We start from the raw sequence: 18,909 nt of genomic DNA on the forward strand, positions 1-18,909 counted from the left end.
TGAGAGCCGCAATGTAATGATGCAGCTCTATAAAACTCTGGTTAGGCCACACCTGGAGTACTGTGTCTAGTTCTGGTCACCTCACTATAGGAAGGATGTGGAAGCATTGGAAAGGGTACAGAGGAGATTTACCAGGATGCTGCCTGGTTTAGAAAGCATGCATTATGATCAGAGATTAAGGGAGCTAGGGCTTTACTCTTTGGAGAGGAGGAGGAGGAGAGGAGACATGATAGAGGTGTACAAGATAATGAGAGGAATAGATAGAGTGGATAGCCAGCGCCTCTTCCCCAGTGCACCACTGCTCAATACAAGAGGACACGGCTTCAAGGTAAGGGGAGGAAGTTCAAGGGGGATATTAGAGGAAGGTTTTTTTTCACTCAGAGAGTGGTTGGTGCGTGGAATGCACTGCCTGAGTCAGTGGTGGAGGCAGATACACTAGTGAAGTTTAAGAGACTACTAGACAGGTATATGGAGGAATTTAAGGTGGAGGCTTATATGGGAGGCAGGGTTTGAGGGTCGGCACAACATTGTGGGCCGAAGGTCCTGTACTGTGCTGTACTATTCTATGTTCTATGTTCTATCACCAGGTTGATTTGATGTGGAGCTTGACAGTCAGCTTGCTCGGTAGTATGGTGTTAAAGGCTGAACTGTAATCAATGAAAAACATCCTGACGTAGGCGTCTTTTTGTTCCAGGTGTTCCAAGACAGTCTGAAAGGTGATAGAAATAACTCTTCAGTTGATCTATTCGTCTTGTAGGCAAACTGGTGCTAATCCAAAGTAGCCGGGATCTTGTTTTTGATGTGGGACATGACCAATCTTCCCAAGCACTTGGCAACTATGGGAGTGATTGCCACCTGTCTATAGTCATGAAGACATGTTGCCGCTGACTTCTTGGGGATTGGTATTACGGTTGCTGCTTTGAAGCATATCGGAACCATAGCCCGAGACAGCAAGAGGATACAAGTACCCATCCGAACTTCCATTAGTTGGTCAGTGCAGTCTGGGTACGCCACCTGGTCCCGATGCTCTGCATGCATTGACATTACAGTGTATATGGCTCACGTTATGTATGCTCAGTGTTGGCACGGTTCCTCTGTCTGATATTAAGGATTATTTTGGTATCACCATGAGCAGAGCATGCAGTCCTTCATAGGTTGAAGCATTAAGTACACCCTATCCTCGTTATATGCATCTTCAGATGATGCGGATTCACAGTTATGCTAGGAACCTATTTCTACCAGCTTCTCCTTATATGCATCCAAAAGCAGCACTGCTTTTCCGCCAATACAAGTTATGTGCGCATACCTCACAGTCTCACTCCCGCCAGTCTCCCATTGCTTTTGGCAACATATGGATATGCGATCTTGCGCTCTTAAACTTTTGTTGTTTTTACCTACGGTGCAGTGATTTTGTGCTTGAAATATTTAACTATGTCTCCTAAGCATCCGATATTATGTCCTGGGCCATCAGCCAAGTAGCAGAGAACTGCTTTAACACTTGAAAAAAAGTTGGAAATTATAAACAGGGCATCTGGTGAAGGTAACACAGCTCTGGGTCGCTACCCTGTGCAGTTGCAGGCAATGGTAGCTGAGTTAGGCATCACACCAAAGCAGGTGTTTAATGCAGATGAGACCAGGCTTTTTTGGAAGCATATGCAGAAATGCATTTATATAAGTAAGGATGAAAAAACTGCGTCAAGTTTCAACGCAGCAAAGGACAGATTGACTTTGCTTATGTATTCCAATGCCGAAGGAGACTGTAAGATGGAGCCTCTCTTAGTTTACCATTCACTAAACCCCCATGCTCTTAAGGGTTTGAGTAAGAAGCCTCTCAATGGAGCATGGAAATCAATTTGGGCGGAGTGTGTGCACACCCTCATGGGGTTTCCTGCCTTCACTGCAGCTCTCCAGGATTGCATGGACCTGGGCCGTAAAGTTGGTTGGGAAGGATTCTCAGATCTCGAGACTGCTGACGTGGTAGAGCTCCTGGATTCTCATGATGAAGAATGAAGTGTGGATGACCTTCTGCGTTTAACTCAGACTGAAGGTGATAACCATGAAGAAGAAAGTGTTGAGTTGCAAGTGAAGGATTTTACAGTGAAGCAATTGGCAGAATTTTTTAAGGCTGTAGAACACTTGGCGCAAATGGCGATGGACATGGACCCAAGTTTAGAACGGAGTCAGCGTTTCAGTCATTCCCTGCAGTCAAGCCTTCTTCCCTACAAGCAAATTTATGCTGAAAAACAAAATGTTGCCAAGCAAACAACCCTCACCACTTTCTTCAAACTGATGTCATCTCCTGCTGCCGGCAGTTCTGAGAGTTCTGTGAGTATTCCTTCACCTCTTGCTGTCCTTGATGATCTTGACGACACACAACCATCCATCTCATCCATGTAAAACTGCCTGACACCACAACCACTACTCATCTCCCGGAGCGAACACACCTGCCACTGTTGGTGAGTACTGTACACGCTAGGATATTAACTTTCTATGATTTATTACAATGAATATTACCTTAAATTGATTAAATATAATATGAATATTGCCTTATGGTACTGCTTTTGTGTCGTATTGGTATGAAAATGGGAATAAATTACAGATAAAACATATTTAGGAAGCCCTCCAGAATGCATCCCTATTTTCTCCATTTAAGTAATTATTCACATTATGCGTCGACTTCAAGGAATGTATCGCCCGCATATAATGAGGATAGGGTGTATAGGAATTGGGAAGTTGTAATTACACAAAATGTTGGTAAGGTTCACTTAGAATATTGTGTACAGTTTTTAATCACCTTGATACAAGGATTTTGTTATTAAGTTAGACAGTGAAGAAAAGATATACTAGGATCTTTCCTGCACTAGGTTGTGTAGGCTAGGACTCGATTCCCTGGAATGTAGGAGATTGATGGGTGGCCTGATGGAGGTATACAAGATTATGAGGGGCAATGACAGGGTGACAGCATTGTCTTGACACCAGAAGTGAGAAATTTAAAAGCTTCTTCACACAAAGAGTGATGCATATTTGGAATGAGCTGCCAGAAATAGTGATTGAGGGGGCATATTAGCAGTATTTAAAAGCCATCTAGATAAGTATATGGATAGCAGGGGTTTAGAGAGCTAGGGTTCAAATGCAGGGTGATGGGACTAGCAGGCTGGGCAACTCATTGGCATGGATGAGATGGGCCAAAGTGCCTGCCTCTACGCAGTCTGACTATATTAGGTTGGAAACAGATTGGCTGATAATTTGTTTATGGAAGATTGCCCACTGGAGATTGGAATGTGCAATACTAGCCTTGACTGAAGGCAGCCTAGATAGGTGGTCCAGCTATATTCAGCCAAAAGATACACAGTTGAATGGAGGACTTGCCTAATTCAGATGCCAGAGTTGTACATCACAGAAGGCGGCCCTTTGGTCCACCATATCCATGCTGCTTTGCCTTTCTACACTAACCTTATGTGCTTGACTAGGTCTGCACCCTTTTATGTCTTGCCTATTCAAGTGTCTCAGTGCCTCTTAGAACATATCTGATTCTAATTCAGGTGGGTTGTGGATTTGATGAATTAACCCTAAAAGAACTGTGCTAAAAAAAACAACAACAAACCAACTACTCAGACAAACCTCCCTACATGGTACTATAGCAGATTAAATAACAGCCACCTAGCTTAGTGTTCAACAACAAGCAGCTTTCTGACCTTTTCCTGGTCTGGTCAACAACAAGATCTCATGCGGAATTGATTAAAAACAGAGGGCACATCCTGCAAGAAGATCCCATAAAGAACAGCAAGACAAGATCATGGCAATACCTTTAAATGTGAAAATGAAACAAAAAAGGGTAGAAAATATTGCATTCTAATGAATCATGCTCAGTTTCTCACAGATGAGCAGCACATTGTGGGGTACAAATCACAAACCTGCTCTGGAAGTCTGCCACCATATCCCGCCTCTCAGAGATTTTTGAAGAACCATCCAGCCTCATGTAAGTATGTTGCCTGAAAACCATGTACTCCTGGAAAAACAAGAAGAATGAGAATTAGTAAAGAGTAAACAAATTTCCAAACTTGTGACAGTTCACAGGCACACTGATAATGGGAAGCTCCGAAAATACATTGACAGCTGTACAATGTCATAATGAAATACCATCAACAGTAATAGTGGTGCAACCAACATGAAGTTATCTATAAGCACACAGCAAGTTTAAATCAATTAAATGTAAAAAGTCATGGCATTAATTGCTTATGTCTAGAAATAATGACAATCAAGATGAATGTTGCTAGATTAGTAATTCAATTTCTAGTAATTGATACAGACTAAGTGAAGTGGCAGAATGGAATCACAGATGCACACTAAACCAAGCAAGAGTCTAAATGCTTAAGAGAACTGGGTTGTAGATTATAAGTCATGCACAACACTTAAAGAGCAGCCACTGGAGAATTGGCTGTATGCTTACAACACCTAAATTCTGAGTGGGTTTCTTCTGAGCTGCACAAGCATGCAACCAAAAAGCATGCAACCATAAAAAAAATCTACCTGCTGGACTACACAGAATGCAAGTGCTATAGAATTAACCTTCATGTATCATGGCTGGGTATAGGCTGTTGCTGGTTAAACTAACCAACCTTCCTTATTACTGAAGGTACAACAGGCCAACACTTAGCACAAAAGGGCTGAAATGCATCCTGCAACAAAATGACCTCTGCACAGCCAGCAGGTATTGGAAGCAAGTTCCAACTTCCAGAATGCTATAACCTTTGAAAAATTGCATTTGTAAACTTCAAACAGGTTTAATTAAAAATAAGTATGTTTAATTAAAAACTCTTTACTACCAGCAAGTAAATACTTGGGCTAATTTAAAGGGTCAGCCCTAGCAGTTCTGATGCTAAATGCATCAAGCTCAGCTCTTCACATTAGTGCTCTGCTGTGGACTTGATGGAGAGAATGTTGGTTGTTACAGGATGCTCAGATGTATTAGTATCTGATCATGAGATGATAAGACATTATAGCAGATTTAGGCCTTTAGGACCACCAAATCTGCTCTGCCACAATCAGAACTGATCCATTATTCTTTCAACTCCATTCTCCTGGCTTCTCGCCATTACCTAACTAACACTCTTACTAATCAAGAACCCATGAAGCTCTTCTTTACATGAACTCAATTAGCTCCACAGATTCACCACGCTCTAGCTTGATTTGGAGCCTCATGTTTGATGACACATTAGCCACATCTGTTGTTCTCCACTTCAGTGCGAACTGACCCATGATTTTCCCCAATTCTCATCTTTCAACAAGCTGGAACTATCCACCAAGCTCAGCATCAGGAAAGGAACAGCATTCTTTCCAAATCTGTGCTCATCACAGAAATGTACTAGATAGGTCAGTGAAGCTTGGGAGGTGAAGGAGGGTGACGGGCTGGAAACAGTGAAATCCGTTTTACTGCAGAGAATAGTTGGAAATTGTGGATCAATGTCGAGAAGGAAATTAACAAAACTAAAGCATTTGATTGAAAATAGTGAAAATGGGGTAGTGTAACATTATATCCATAAAGTGAAGAAAAAGATATGCATACTTAGTGCCTTTCAAAATGCTATGGAGGCCCAAATGCTTTGCAGCCAACAAAATACTTGGTGTCATTACTGAATAAAGTAGAAAACACAGTGGACACTGTGCACAGAAAAACATCACAAACAAAAATCTGATAATGATCAGATTATGTTTGAGCATCACTGAGTTTCAAATGGAATTTGCTGTTCAAAATAGCACCTTGTGATCTTTTACAAGCTCTTATTCTTGAGTGGAAAATTGACATCACCACAAGGCCAATATTTGTCACCAATTATGCTTAATGAGGTTTACAAGCTCTTTTTATTTCAGAATTCCATATTTACTTAATTCGTTGTGTGTGATTTGAACTCTTACTTTCCTGAACATGCGTCTAGTAGGGGTTTTCAACCTTTATGCCATGGACCAATACTATTAAGCAAGGGGTCCGTGGACTCCAGATTGGGAACCCCTGCAAGAAGGTTACTAGGCTCACCACAAGCATGGCTTTATCAACCTGAATTAACAAATGGGTCCTCAATACCAAATATCACCTCTGATGCAGCATTCATCCAGCAGATACTTCAGCCTTGACATTGTGCATACCTTTGTGTTGAGATTTAAATTCACTACTTTTCAACCAGAGATGAGTTGCAACTAAAATAATGCCATAGGTTAAATGTGACCTAAACTTGTATTGGAAATTCTATTTTTTTAAAAAATATTCTAGGATGTGAATTTCACAGGCTGACCAAGCATTTACAGTGGCATGCAAAAGTTTGGGCACCCCTGGTCAAAATTTCTGTTACTGTGAATAACTAAGCGAGTAAAAGATGAACTGATTTCCAAAAGGTATAAAGTTAAAGATGACACATTTCTTTAATATTTTAAGCAAGAAACTTTATTTCCATCTTTTACAGTCACAATGGACTACCTCAAGAGGCACAAGCTGAAGGTTTTGCCATGGCCCTCACAGTCCCCTGACCTAAACATCATCAGGAATCTGTTGATAGACTTCAAAAGAGCAAGACAGCCCAGGAATCTCACAGAACTAGAAGCCTTTTGCAAGGAAGAATAGGCGAAAATCCCCCAAACAAAAATTGAAAGACTCCCAGCTGGCGACAAAAAGCGTTTACAAGCTGTAATACTTGCCAAGGGGGTGTTACTAAGTACTGCATGCAGGGTGCCCAAACTTTTGCTTCGGGCCCTTTTCCTTTTTTGTTATTTTGAAACTGTAAAAGATGGAAATAAAGAAGTTTTCTTGCTTAAAATATTAAAGAAATGTGTCATCTTTAACTTTATGCCTTTTGGAAATCAGTTCATCTTTTACTTGCTTAGCTATTCACAGTAACAGAAATTTTGACCGGGGTGCCCAAACTTTTGCATGCCACTGTAATTGCCTACCCCCAATAGCCCTTGAGAAAGTAGTGGCGCGCTGTCTTCTGGGATGTGGCTATGTTGTTGTTAGGGAGAGTGTTGTAGGACTTTAAACCAGGTATGGTACAGGGACAGGATGGCCTGGGGTTTTATGGACATATAAGGAGAAAGTTAAGATTTATGGAGATAATAATGACTGGAACTGGAGCTCTGTACCACTGATCCAGAGACATCTGATTCACCTCCTAGCAGTTTGGAATTTAAAAATTTAAATGATCAAGATTTAAAAAAATACTGTAAATTAAAAAAGGCTACTCTTAGTAAATGTAAGTATAAAGTTACTGGACTTTTACACAAGCACCTGGTTCATCAATGTCCATCAATGAAGGAAACCTATCTTTAACCAATTTGAAACTCAAAACGCCTCTACAGTTCAGGGCCATTTAAGCGACATCGTTACCAGCAAAACCTAGGTCCCATGAACAAATAAGAGTACCAAGGAAGCCTTCAAATGTGCAGGTTTTATTGTTAACCTACGTTTTTTACAACATACTTGAGATGAAAACAAGCCAAGAGAATGGGATGGCAGATCTCCAGAAATATTGGCAGCCTAAAGGTTAACTACTTTGTGACCCTGAAGCAATCTGAAGCAACTCAGCTAAACACAGCAATAAGATGCTTTCCACTGGCAGAAGTTCCTATAACACAGTCAACTCCCAATCTCCTGTTTATTTTCATAGTCAAGACTGAACTTCATGTGCTGCTTGTGAGAAGTAAAATGCTTTCACCTCAAAAATGACGATAGAATTACTGAAGAGCTATGACTCCAAAAACACCAGTAGGGTAAGTACTTTCAGGGGAGTGAAGAATAAAGAGATCTCCCATCCCCTAATGTGTTACTTAGTAACACCTCCAGCTTAATTAAATTCCTGTTCAAAATTTTGTGACTTACCAATGCAACTGCTCTTGGCATCACAACGGGCAAGTGACTGACAGAAAAGCCCTTTCACAGATGCTGTGAGCTATAATGATTGTCTAACCTGAAAACCGCAATTGCATTTGTTACAAAAAATGCAATTAACAAAAACAATACTTTTAAGATAAAATGGATAAACATACAAACCTCACTCAGCTTTTTTTTCATCTTTACAAACAAACAACTACCCCATGATTCACGTAGACTGAGATTGAGCTCCCTTCTGTCCAACTAGCAGGGCAGAAAATTAAAGGAAGCAATGAATCTATGCCAAATCACAAAATAGAAATTCTCCCTGCAAAGTATTGGCATGAGACCCGTTCATCATATGGCCTGAGAGCATTCACAAATACATACAATAGGAACTCTCACAGGAAATGTACCAGAGGGTTAGGACGCATTTGGCACAGTGCTACAGTGCTGATCAGAACTGCACTGAAGGCTGAGAATGTGGGGAAGATGCAAATAACTATAGGATTCCCCAGGTAAAATGACTTGTTCCCTGAAAAGGGAAAGTGAATCCAATAATGTGCCGTGCACAGCTTTCCTCCTTTTCCTGCAAAGCAAACAAACAAGCAGCAGATACTGTCCCCTGTGCTTCTGCAGCCACATTTTATCCCTGCATCACCTCAGTGCAGTTTTGTCTATGGAGAAATAAAGTGCCGGGGAACATGATTGGTTTGAATTAAACCACACATGGTTTAAGGGTGAAATGTGAGAAGTGTAAGGGGAACATGAGGGGAAACTTCATCACTCAGAGGGTCGTGAGAGTGTGGATCGAGCTGCCAGCATAAGTGGTGCATGCAAGCTCAATTTCATTGCTTAAGTGAAGTTTGGATAGATATATGGATAGCAGGAACACGGAGGACTATGCTCCCGGTGCAGGTCAGTGGGAGTAGGCAGTTTAAATGGCTTAAGCATGGACTAGATGAGCCAAAGGACCTGTTTTTGTGCTGTACTTCTCTACGACAAACAAAACATCTCATTGTTTATGAGAATTTAACAAGGAACATTTCCATCCTTTTAATCTGTACATTATCAGTCATAAACTTCAGATCATCTCCCACTAATCAAGCTGGAAAGCAGGAAACACACAAAATGCTGGTGGAACGCAGCAGGCCAGGCAGCATCTATAGGAAGAAGTACAGTCGATGTTTTGGGCCTAAACTCTTCGTCAAGACTCAAAAGCAGGAAAGGTAAATACTAAATTTCTTCAGGTATTGTTGCATCAGCGATTATGTACATTGGAAGAATAAAACATGTGGTTTTTTAAAAAGAAGCACAATCTATTAATTTAACTAACCAGTTAAATGCATTCACTCCATTTCTTGCATTCAGGTCTTGCATCTTTTCCAAACTTTTATTGATTCATTTCTTCCTTTGTTTATATGCAGGCACACATATAGTAATGCCCTCCCGAAATATTGCATCTCTTTACCTCAAAGGCATTGTTTCAAACTCATTTTTTCCCTTCAAGGTTTGAGCCTCTATTAGCCCTCTATAAATAACTACTTTTTAATATAATGACTTTCATGACCTTGGATATCATTAAAGTGATTATGCAACTAAAGATTTTTAAAGGTGTGCACAGCAAGCTTTTTGAACAGTAATTTACTTCTTCAAAAGCATCAGGGGATCTTTTACAAAGGGGTGATATAAAAGATCCTGGGCAATATTTGGTGAGGGGCTTCTTTCAAGTATCTGCATACAGTACCATCTCAGTTGCAGGGTCAGACTCAAGTCATTGAGTCGGGTTTAAACAAATCCTTACAAATAATTCAGGGTGAAGAATGCCATTAATGTCATGAAAAAAGGTCTCCTGTGAGGTACTTCCAGAGCTTTATTATGTTAAAGATGTTATACACCCTATCCTCATTATATGTGTCTTCAGTCAATGAGGATTCACAGTTATGCGAGGAACCTATTTCTACCAGTATCTCCTTATATGCGTCCAAAACTCAGAGTTATGCGGGAAGCACTGCTTTCCTGCCAATACAAGTCACGTGCCCACACCTCACAGGCTCACTGTTGGGATGAGAAGCACCGCTTTCCCGCCAATACAAGTCAGGTGTGCGTGCCTCACAATCTCACTCCCGCCAGTCTCGCATTGGTTTTGGCAAGGTGTGGATGTGTGATCTTGCGCTCTTAAACTTTTGTTGGTTTTACCCACAGTGCAGTGATTTCGTGCTTGAAATATTTAACTATGCCTCCTAAGCATCCGATGTCAAGTCCTGGGCCATCAGCCGAGCAGCAGAGAACCGCTTTAACACATGAAAAAAAGTTATAAACAGCGCGGCATCTACTGAAGGTAACACAGCTCTGAGACACTACTGCCAGGAACAGAATCTTGCCTTTAAAGTTCTTTTGTTGCTTGACAATGCGCCAGCCCATCCTAAACATTTGGACAGCATTCATCCTAACATAACAGTGCATTTCCTGCTGCCTAACACAACGTCGCTAATTCAACCATCGACCAAGGTGTGACCCACATTCAAGGTGTACGTCTTTTTTAAACGGCAAACTATTTCTCAGATGCTGCAAGCAACAGACAATTTTAAAAATCCCAGGAATTTACCAACGGTGAGGGAATGGTGGAAGTCAGAACACTTGGGACAAATGGCAATGGACATGGACCCAGGTTTAGAATGGAGTCAGCATTTCAGTCGTTCCCTGCCGCCAACCCTTCTTCCCCACAAGCAAATTTATGCTGAAAAACAAAATGCTGCCAAGCAAACAACCCTCACCACGTTCTTCAAATCGGTGTCATCTCCTGCTGCGCTAAGAGTTCTGTGAGTCTTCCTTCACCCCTTGCTGTGCTTGATATGATCCTGACGACCGTAACCATCCACCTTATCCATGTAAAGCTGCCCGACACCACAACAACCACTCATCTCCCGGAGCAAACACACCTGCCACTGTTGGTGAGTACTGTACACCCTAGGATGTTAACTTTCTATGATTTATTACAATGAATATAACCTTAAGTTGATGAAATATAATACAAATGTTGTCTTGTGGTACTGCTTTTGTGGCGTATTGGTATGAAAATGTAAATAAATTACAGATAAAATATATTTAGGAAGCCCTCTGGAACGCATCCCTATTTTCTCCATTTGAATAATTATTCACATTATGCGTCGATTGCGAGGGATGTATCCCCCACATATAACGAGGATAGGGTATATAAAGGCAGAATTTACAGAATATTAATCACCTAATTAGTCCTTTGATTGTTTCTGTTGTTTATCCAGATTTGAGTGCAATGAAGAAATACAACAGGTATTAATCCTTAAATTTGCATTCTTCCTCTCACCAATCTACCACAATTTGCCCTTTTCCACACTTCTGACAATGGATGCATTGGTCAGCAATGATTTAATAATTCTCTTTCCCAACTGCTATTGATGTAAGATGTTCTCTAAATGCTGTTTACACAGCGGGTTATCCAATCTTTTGAACAGCATAGCACCTTGGGTACACTGGAATACGAATTGGTTTATTATTGTCATATTTATTGGCAGATGGAGTTCAACCCAGATAAGCGTGAGGTGGTTCATTTTGGTTCATATATGATGTCAGAATATAGTATTAATGGTAAGACTCTTAGCAGTGTGGAGGATCAGAGGGATCTTGGGGTCCGAGTCCATAGGACACTCAAAAGTTGCTACATAGATTGACTCTGTGGTTAACAAGGCATACGGTACATTGGCCTTCATCATTCATGGGATTGAGTTTAAGAGCAGAGAGGTAATATTGCAGCTATATAGGACCCTGGTCAGACCCCACTTTGAGCACTGTGCTCAATTCTGGTCACCTCACTATAGGAAGGATGTAGAAACCATAGAAAAGATGCAGAGGAGATTTACAAGGATGTTGCCTGGACTGGGGAGCATGCCTTATTGGGATGCATCCCCCATTCTCTAACCGCTCTCACTCTCTACCTTATCTGCCTATCCAACACTCTCTTCCAGATGGTCTGACCTCCACCTAACTCAGAGCTGAACTTTTGGAAAGAGGAACCCCTCATCGATGAGGACGAAGATCCTCTCATTGCCTCGGGACCCGGCGGCTGCCAACCACTGGACAAACAGGTCAGAGTTCACAGTGATGATAGGTTGAGTGAACTCTGCCTTTTCTCCTTGGAGTGACGAAGGATGAGAGGTGGCTTGATAGAGATGTATAAGACAATAAGAAGCATTGATCATGTGGATAGTCAGAGGCTTTTCCCCAGGGCTGAATTGGCTAACAAGAGAAGGCATAGTTTTAAGGTGCTTGGAAGTAGGTACAGAGGAGATATCAGGGGTAAGTTCTTTTTTTTTTATTACGCAAAGAGTGGTGAGTCTGTGGAATGGGCTGCCAGCGGCAGTGGTGGAGATGGAGACTCCTGCATGGCTACATGGAGCTCAGAAAAACAGAGGGCTAAGGGTAAAGCCTAGGTAGTTCTAAGGTAGAGACATGTTCGGCACAGCTTTGTGGGCCAAAGGGCCTGTATTGTGCTGTATGTTTTCTATATTTCTATGTACCGAGATACAATATGTGGAAAAACTTGACGTGCATACCCTTCAATCACATCATTGAGGTAGTACAAGGTAAAACAAAAATAAACGTAACAGCTACAGAGAAAGTACAGTACAGGTCAACAATAAAAGTGCAAGAACATAATTAGGTAATTTATGAGGTCAAGAGTCTATCATATCATACCAATTAATAGTCTTCTAACAGCAGGGTACAAACTGTCCATGAGCCTGGTGGTACTCATTTCAGGCCTTTATAGCTTCTGCCCAATGGAAGAGGCAAGAACAGAGAATATCAGAGGTGGATGAGGTCTTGATTATGTTGGCTGCTTTACTGAGCCAGTGAGAAGTATAAACAGAGTCCATAGTAGGAAGGCAGGTTTCTGCGATGTGCCGAGTTGGTTCACGGTTCCCTGCAGTTTCTTGCGATCACGTGCAAAGCAGCTGCCATACCCAAACCATTATACAGTACATCCAGATAGGATGTTTTCCATGGTGCATTGATAAAAAAAAAATTGGTAAGGGTCAATGGGGACATGTCAAATTTCTTTAGCCTCAAGACCGTAGAGACATTGGTGAGCTGTCTTGGCCATAACATCAATGGGGTTGCACTAGGACGGGCTCCTGGTGATTCTCACTCCTAGAAAGTTAAGCTTTCAACCCCAACACTGTTGATGCAATTAGGGGCATCATTGAGCACATGCACCAACTCCCTTCCTGAAGTCAAAGACCAGCTTTTTTGTTTTGCTGACATTCAGGGAAAGGTAGTTGTCATGATAGTGTGTTACAAAGCACTTGATGTCCTTCCTGGACTCTGACTTACTGTTATCAAGATGCAGCTCAATACGGTGATATATCATAGATGGAGTTGATGAGAATCTAGCCCACAGTAATGAACATAGAGAGACTAGAGTTGGGGTCTGAGGACGCAACATTTGAAAATGCAGTGTTCAGAGTAATCATGGAAGAGATGCTGCTGACTATCCTTACTAACTGGTCTGTTGGTGAAGAGATCAAGAATCCAGTTGTGTGGGAGGAGTTTTCTCCCAGGATCCAGAGTTTAGTGATTAATTTGCTTGGAATTATAGTATTGAAAGCAGGGCAGTAAGTGAATAAGCAAACAGTCTGACATGACACATACAAAATATTGAAGGACATAACTAAGTCTAGGAGCATCTATGGAGGTGAATAAACAGTTGATATTTTGGAATAAGTCCCTTCACCAGGATTGGAAAGGAAGGGGGCAGAAGCCAGAATAAGGTGGGGAGAGAAGTAGTAGTACAAGTTGACAGATGATAGGTGAGACCAGGCAAAGGGCAAACCTGATGTCTTTACTGCCCAGATGCTCCAGAAATGAGTGTAGACTAGGGAAATGGAATCTGGCATAGACTGTTTCAGCAGAGGATGAATTGCAGGGTCAAGGTTGTCTGAAGATTGTGGAGTTAAATCATGCCATTTTCAGACTTTCAAAGGACTTCATGATGGTGGATGTTAGTTATACTTTATTGTCGCCAAACAATTGGTACTAGAACGTACAGTCATCACAGCGATATTTGGTTCTGCGCTTCACACTCCCCGGATTACAAATATTAAATATTAAAAATAGTTAAAATTAGTAAATATTAAAAACTTAAATTATAAATCATAAATAGAAAATAGAAAAATGGAAAGTAAGGTAGTGCAAAAAAACTGAGAGGCAGGTCGGATATTCGGAGAGTACAGCCCAGATCCGGGTCAGGATCCATTCAGCAGTCTTATCACAGTTGGAAAGAAGCTGTTCCCAAATCTGGCCGTATGAGTCTTCAAGCTCCTGAGCCTTCTCCCGGAGGGAAGAGGGACAAAAAGTGTGTTGGCTGGGTGGGTCGTGTCCTTGATTATCCTGGCAGCACTGCTCCGACAGTGTGCAGTGTAAAGTGAGTCCACGGACGGAAGATTGGTTTGTATGATGTGCTGCGCCGTATTCACGATCTCCTGCAGCTTCTTTCGGTCTTGGACAGGACAACTTCCATACCAGGTTGTGATGCACCCTAGAAGAACGCTTTCTACGGTGCATCTATAAAAATTAGTGAGGGTTTTAGGGGACAAATTTCTTTAGTTTTCTCAGGAAGTAAAGGTGCTGGTGGGCCTTCTTGGCAGTGAACTCTGCTTGATTGGACCAAGTCAGGTCATTTGTGATATTGACCCCGAGGAACTTAAACCTTTTGACCTGTTCCACTTGTGCACCACCGATGTAAATTGGGTCGTGCGGTCCGCTACTCCTTCTGAGGTCAACAACCAATTACTTTGTCTTGCTGACGTTGAGGGATAGGTTATTGTCTTCGCACCATGCCACCAGGTTCTTAATTTCCTCTCTGTAGTCAAACTCATCATTACCTGAGATACGGCCTACAATTGTTACTGGACAATAGTTGTTAAGGCATGGTATTTAGTTTTTCTTAGGTACTGAGATGAAAGTGGTCTTCTTAAAGCAGAATGGAATCAAATCAATCGTGATGATGAATCAGCATACAAGAGGGAGATTGAAAATCTGGCCTAGTGGTGCCATATCGACAACCTCTTACTCAATGTCAGCAAGACCAAGGAGCTGATTATTGACTTCAGGAGGAGGAAACCAGAGGTCCATGAGCCAGTCCTCATCAGAGGTGGAGAGAATCAGCAACTTTAAATTCCTTGGTGTTATCAATTTAGAGAACCTGTCCTGTGCCCATAATGCATGTACAATTACAAAGAAAACATAACAGTGCCTCTACTTCCTCTGGAGTTCGTGAAGATTCAGCATGATATCTGTAACTTGGAAAAACTTCTATAGATGTGCAGTGAAGAGTATATTGACTACTGCGTCAAAGCCTGGTGTGGAAACACCAATGACAAACAGAATATTCTACGAAAAGTAGCAGATATGGCCCAGTCCATCTCGGGTAAAGCCCTCCCCACCATTGAGCATATCTACATTGCGCGTTGTCACAGGAAAGCACCATACATTATCAGGGACCCCCTCCCCACCACCCTTGTCATGCGCTCTTCTTACTCCTGCCATCAGGAAGGTGGTACAGGAGCTTCAGGTTCAGGGACAGTTATTAACATTCAACTATCAGACTCTTGAACCAAAGAGGATAACTTCACTTGCTCCATCACTGAAATGTCCCCACAACCTATGGATTCACTTTCAGGGACTCTTCATCTCATGTTTTTGATATTTATTGCTTATTTATTAATCATTATTTCCTTTTTCTTGTATTTGCACAGTTTGTCTTTTACACATTGGTTGGATACCCAAGTTGATGCGGTCTTTCATTGATTCTACTGTGTTTATTATTCTACTATGGATTTATTGAATATGCCTGCAAGAAAATAAATCTGGGCTGTATATGGTGGCATTATGTACTTAAATAATAAATTTACTTCAAATTTTGAAGTACAGATTGAACAGTGAGAGATTAAAAATGTCTGCAAATATTCATTCAAGCTGTTCTACACAGATTCTAAGGACACAGCTAGACACATCATCCATTCCGGATGCTTTCTGCAGATTCACTCTTCAGAAGATTGACCTTATTTCTATCTGCAATAGTAGCTGCAGGCTCAGGTGCACAGGAGGCTGTCATGATAGATGCATACCCACTCCCTTCTGTTCAAGAGGTGCACAGAATAAACTCGTCGGGAAGCTATGTGCTGTTGTCAATGATGACACCCAACTCTGTTTTGTAGCCCATTATATCATGCAAGCCCTGTCACAGCTAATTTGGGACTCGATTTGGACTGATACTGCTTCTTAGCGTCTCTAGGTTTTAGAGGTGCCTCAATTTCTCGCAAAGGTTACAGTCATCCAGTTTGAATACTGCATTCAAAACATTGCCATGTCACTGATCAACCTAAGTGGGCTGCTTGCCAAAACCTGAAACTGTGATCCATTTTACTAACTATTGTGCTCAGGTTTACTCCACTGCCCCCTTACATAATGTTGCCAAGCTGAGGTTCTTTCTGCCTGATTAGTTAGAAAGCATACATCAACCAAATAAGACACTCTTTTTAATCAAGCAATGCTTCCACTTCAATGGGGGAGGGGGTGGGGGAGCTTTCCAGATTTTAGCTGTGTTTTAACACATTAACGCTTCCAGAAGTCAGCTGAACTAGATCCTCTGCTCACTTGCCCACACAATGCAACATCTACCTGAATAATTCATTGGCAGTTTCAATAGACTGTATTCCATTCAGTTGGCTTAAAGCATTCTGAAAGTTTAAACAGAATGCATCAAATGTTAAAGGATGAAACTTCCACTATAAAGTGAGCTCTCAGGCAGATGCTCATAGAGCATTTCAAGATGGTATTCAAAGTAAACTGCAAACTTCACTCTTGCTGGGAATGAAAGCGAACAGCCCCAAATTATCACAGTTCTCCATCATGCAAAATGATTCGGTCCAATTACAGTTCAATATTAGTTTAATTTTAAAAGCACCACAATCCATTTTTTTAAAAATTATGAGGACACTCAGTCTTCGTTTATTGTCATTTAGAAATGCATACATTAAGAAATGATACCATGTTCCTCCACAGTGATATCACAAAAACACAGGACAAACCAAAGACTAACACTGACAAAACCACATAATTATAACATATAGTTACAGCATTGCAAAGCAATACCATAATTTGATAAAGATCAGACCATTAGCACAGTAAAAAAAAGTCTCAAAGTTCCAATCGACTCCCGATAGTCCCGATAGCAGGCAGCAAAAGGGAGAAACTCTCCCTGCCATAAACCTCCAGGCGCCGACAACTGCCGATGCATTCAAAGCACCTGACGACAGCCGGCTCTGAGTCCGTCCGAAAACTTCGAGCTTCCAACCAGCCCCTCCAATACAGCCTCCCGAGCACCATCCTGTGCCGACTGCTTCGACCTTGCCCCGGTCGCAGAACAACAAGCAAAGCCGAGGACTTGGGGCCTTCTCCTCTGGAGATTCTGGATCACCCAGTAGCAGTGGCAGCGAAGCAGGCTTTTCAGAAGTTTCTCCAGATGTTCCTCTGTGCTCTCACATCTGTCTCCATTAAATCAGGATTGTGCACGGCACCCTACTTGACAGATAACAGATATCATTCACCAGAGTGCCCGCTGCGCGCTGCGTCGTGTCGCCATCTTTTCCTCGACTGTTGCTACCCCTCCGTACTTGGGCCTGGACAATGATATCAACAGGATTTGGAGCAAAATTGTGGAGTGCCCACACACACAATAGTCACAAAATTGTGAATATGCAGACTCTTGCTTTTAAGTCATTTTTGCTCTTATATCAATTACACACAAGTAAGTTTGAGACACCTTTGATCCCTCAGTCCCATCTATCTGCAGCGGGTTGCATTTCCAGTTTGCTGGAACAGTATCCGTTTGGACAGACCAAAATTCTTTAAGAGTTTTTAATCAAAGGCTCAGAGTTAGTCCTCTTATCAAGCAGAATGCGACTCATCCAGCAGCTATCAACGATGAGAAGCTGTAAATTGATACCAATTTCTATTTGTCAGCCTGGACATTTAAATATTTAAAAGCAACGCACGGGGTTAACCAGATTAAAAAAAAACACTGTGCAAGAGTCCCAATGAAGGATGACTCTCAGAGCCATGTTTCAGAGATAAGATGAAATGACAGTGACTACCCTGACCATCAGTGCTGCACTTCATCACAGCAGGTGCCCCAGTGACAATGGAGTGAATGACAATCCGGGGACACTTTCAAGGGAAAAAAACACGTTGGGAGTGCAATCTCAGTCTCAGAGCATTAACGCAAGAGCTCTTTACAGCAAACTATACTCAATCACTTTTGAGTGATTCACACTACTTCCTCATTGACCTTCCCCATATTACAAGGTCAAAAATGGGGATGTTTAATAACAATCACAGACATATCAGACCCATTCTCAACTCATCCAACAACAGAGTTCATGCTTGCAGGAATGGAATTTGTAGTGACAAGACCAAGTCAAAGGCTGGGAAACTGTAGGCTAGTTATTCCAAAAATCAGTCGTACGAAAATGTTTTTATTTATGAAGGAAATGATAACAGGGTCATAGAAAACAATAGGATTGGACTGAGTCAACATGGATTAATCAGAAGGAAATCATGGTTCACAAATCAGAGTTTTGTGAGGTTGCAAGGAAGAGAGTAAGAAACAGTCTTTGATGAGTATCAACCAGATCTTTATTTTGTATTCATTAATTTAATAAGGCAACTGTTACTGTAGTGTGCTCGTGTTTGAATTTTCAGAACACCATCAAAATGCCACAAAAGGGATTATATCACCCCCTGCAAAGAGTAATTTCAGCACACTTGGTCCTAGAGTACACTCACAGGTACATACTAATATACTTAAAAAACAAAAAGAAAACATCCAATCTGCCTGCCTGCTCTTGTGCTGGAAACCTGGTGCAAAACTGTCTGCCATTAATACTCCAGCTGAAATGAAATGGTGATCACAATGAGCTTGTGATCTGTCCAGCAGTCATGGCCTTGGTCAC

At 41.6% G+C, this 18,909-nt stretch overlaps 1 protein-coding gene across 6 annotated transcripts in view; it reads right to left on the reverse strand.

The window, feature by feature from the left end:
- ino80 (INO80 complex ATPase subunit) overlaps window positions 1–18,909 on the reverse strand; it is a 241,676-nt gene that overhangs the window by 37,929 nt on the left and 184,838 nt on the right. For all 6 annotated transcript variants that reach the window (XR_011886757.1, XM_072264538.1, XM_072264545.1 and 3 more), the window contains exon 28: window positions 3,915–4,009. Coding sequence is in view for 5 of the 6 variants with exons in the window: in XM_072264538.1 (XP_072120639.1) it covers window positions 3,915–4,009 (95 nt within the window). In the remaining variant the exon portion in view is untranslated. The remainder of the gene's footprint in view (window positions 1–3,914; window positions 4,010–18,909) is intronic.

Source organism: Mobula birostris, chromosome 1 (genome assembly GCF_030028105.1).
Source record: "Mobula birostris isolate sMobBir1 chromosome 1, sMobBir1.hap1, whole genome shotgun sequence".
NCBI classification, from domain to species: domain Eukaryota; kingdom Metazoa; phylum Chordata; class Chondrichthyes; order Myliobatiformes; family Myliobatidae; genus Mobula; species Mobula birostris.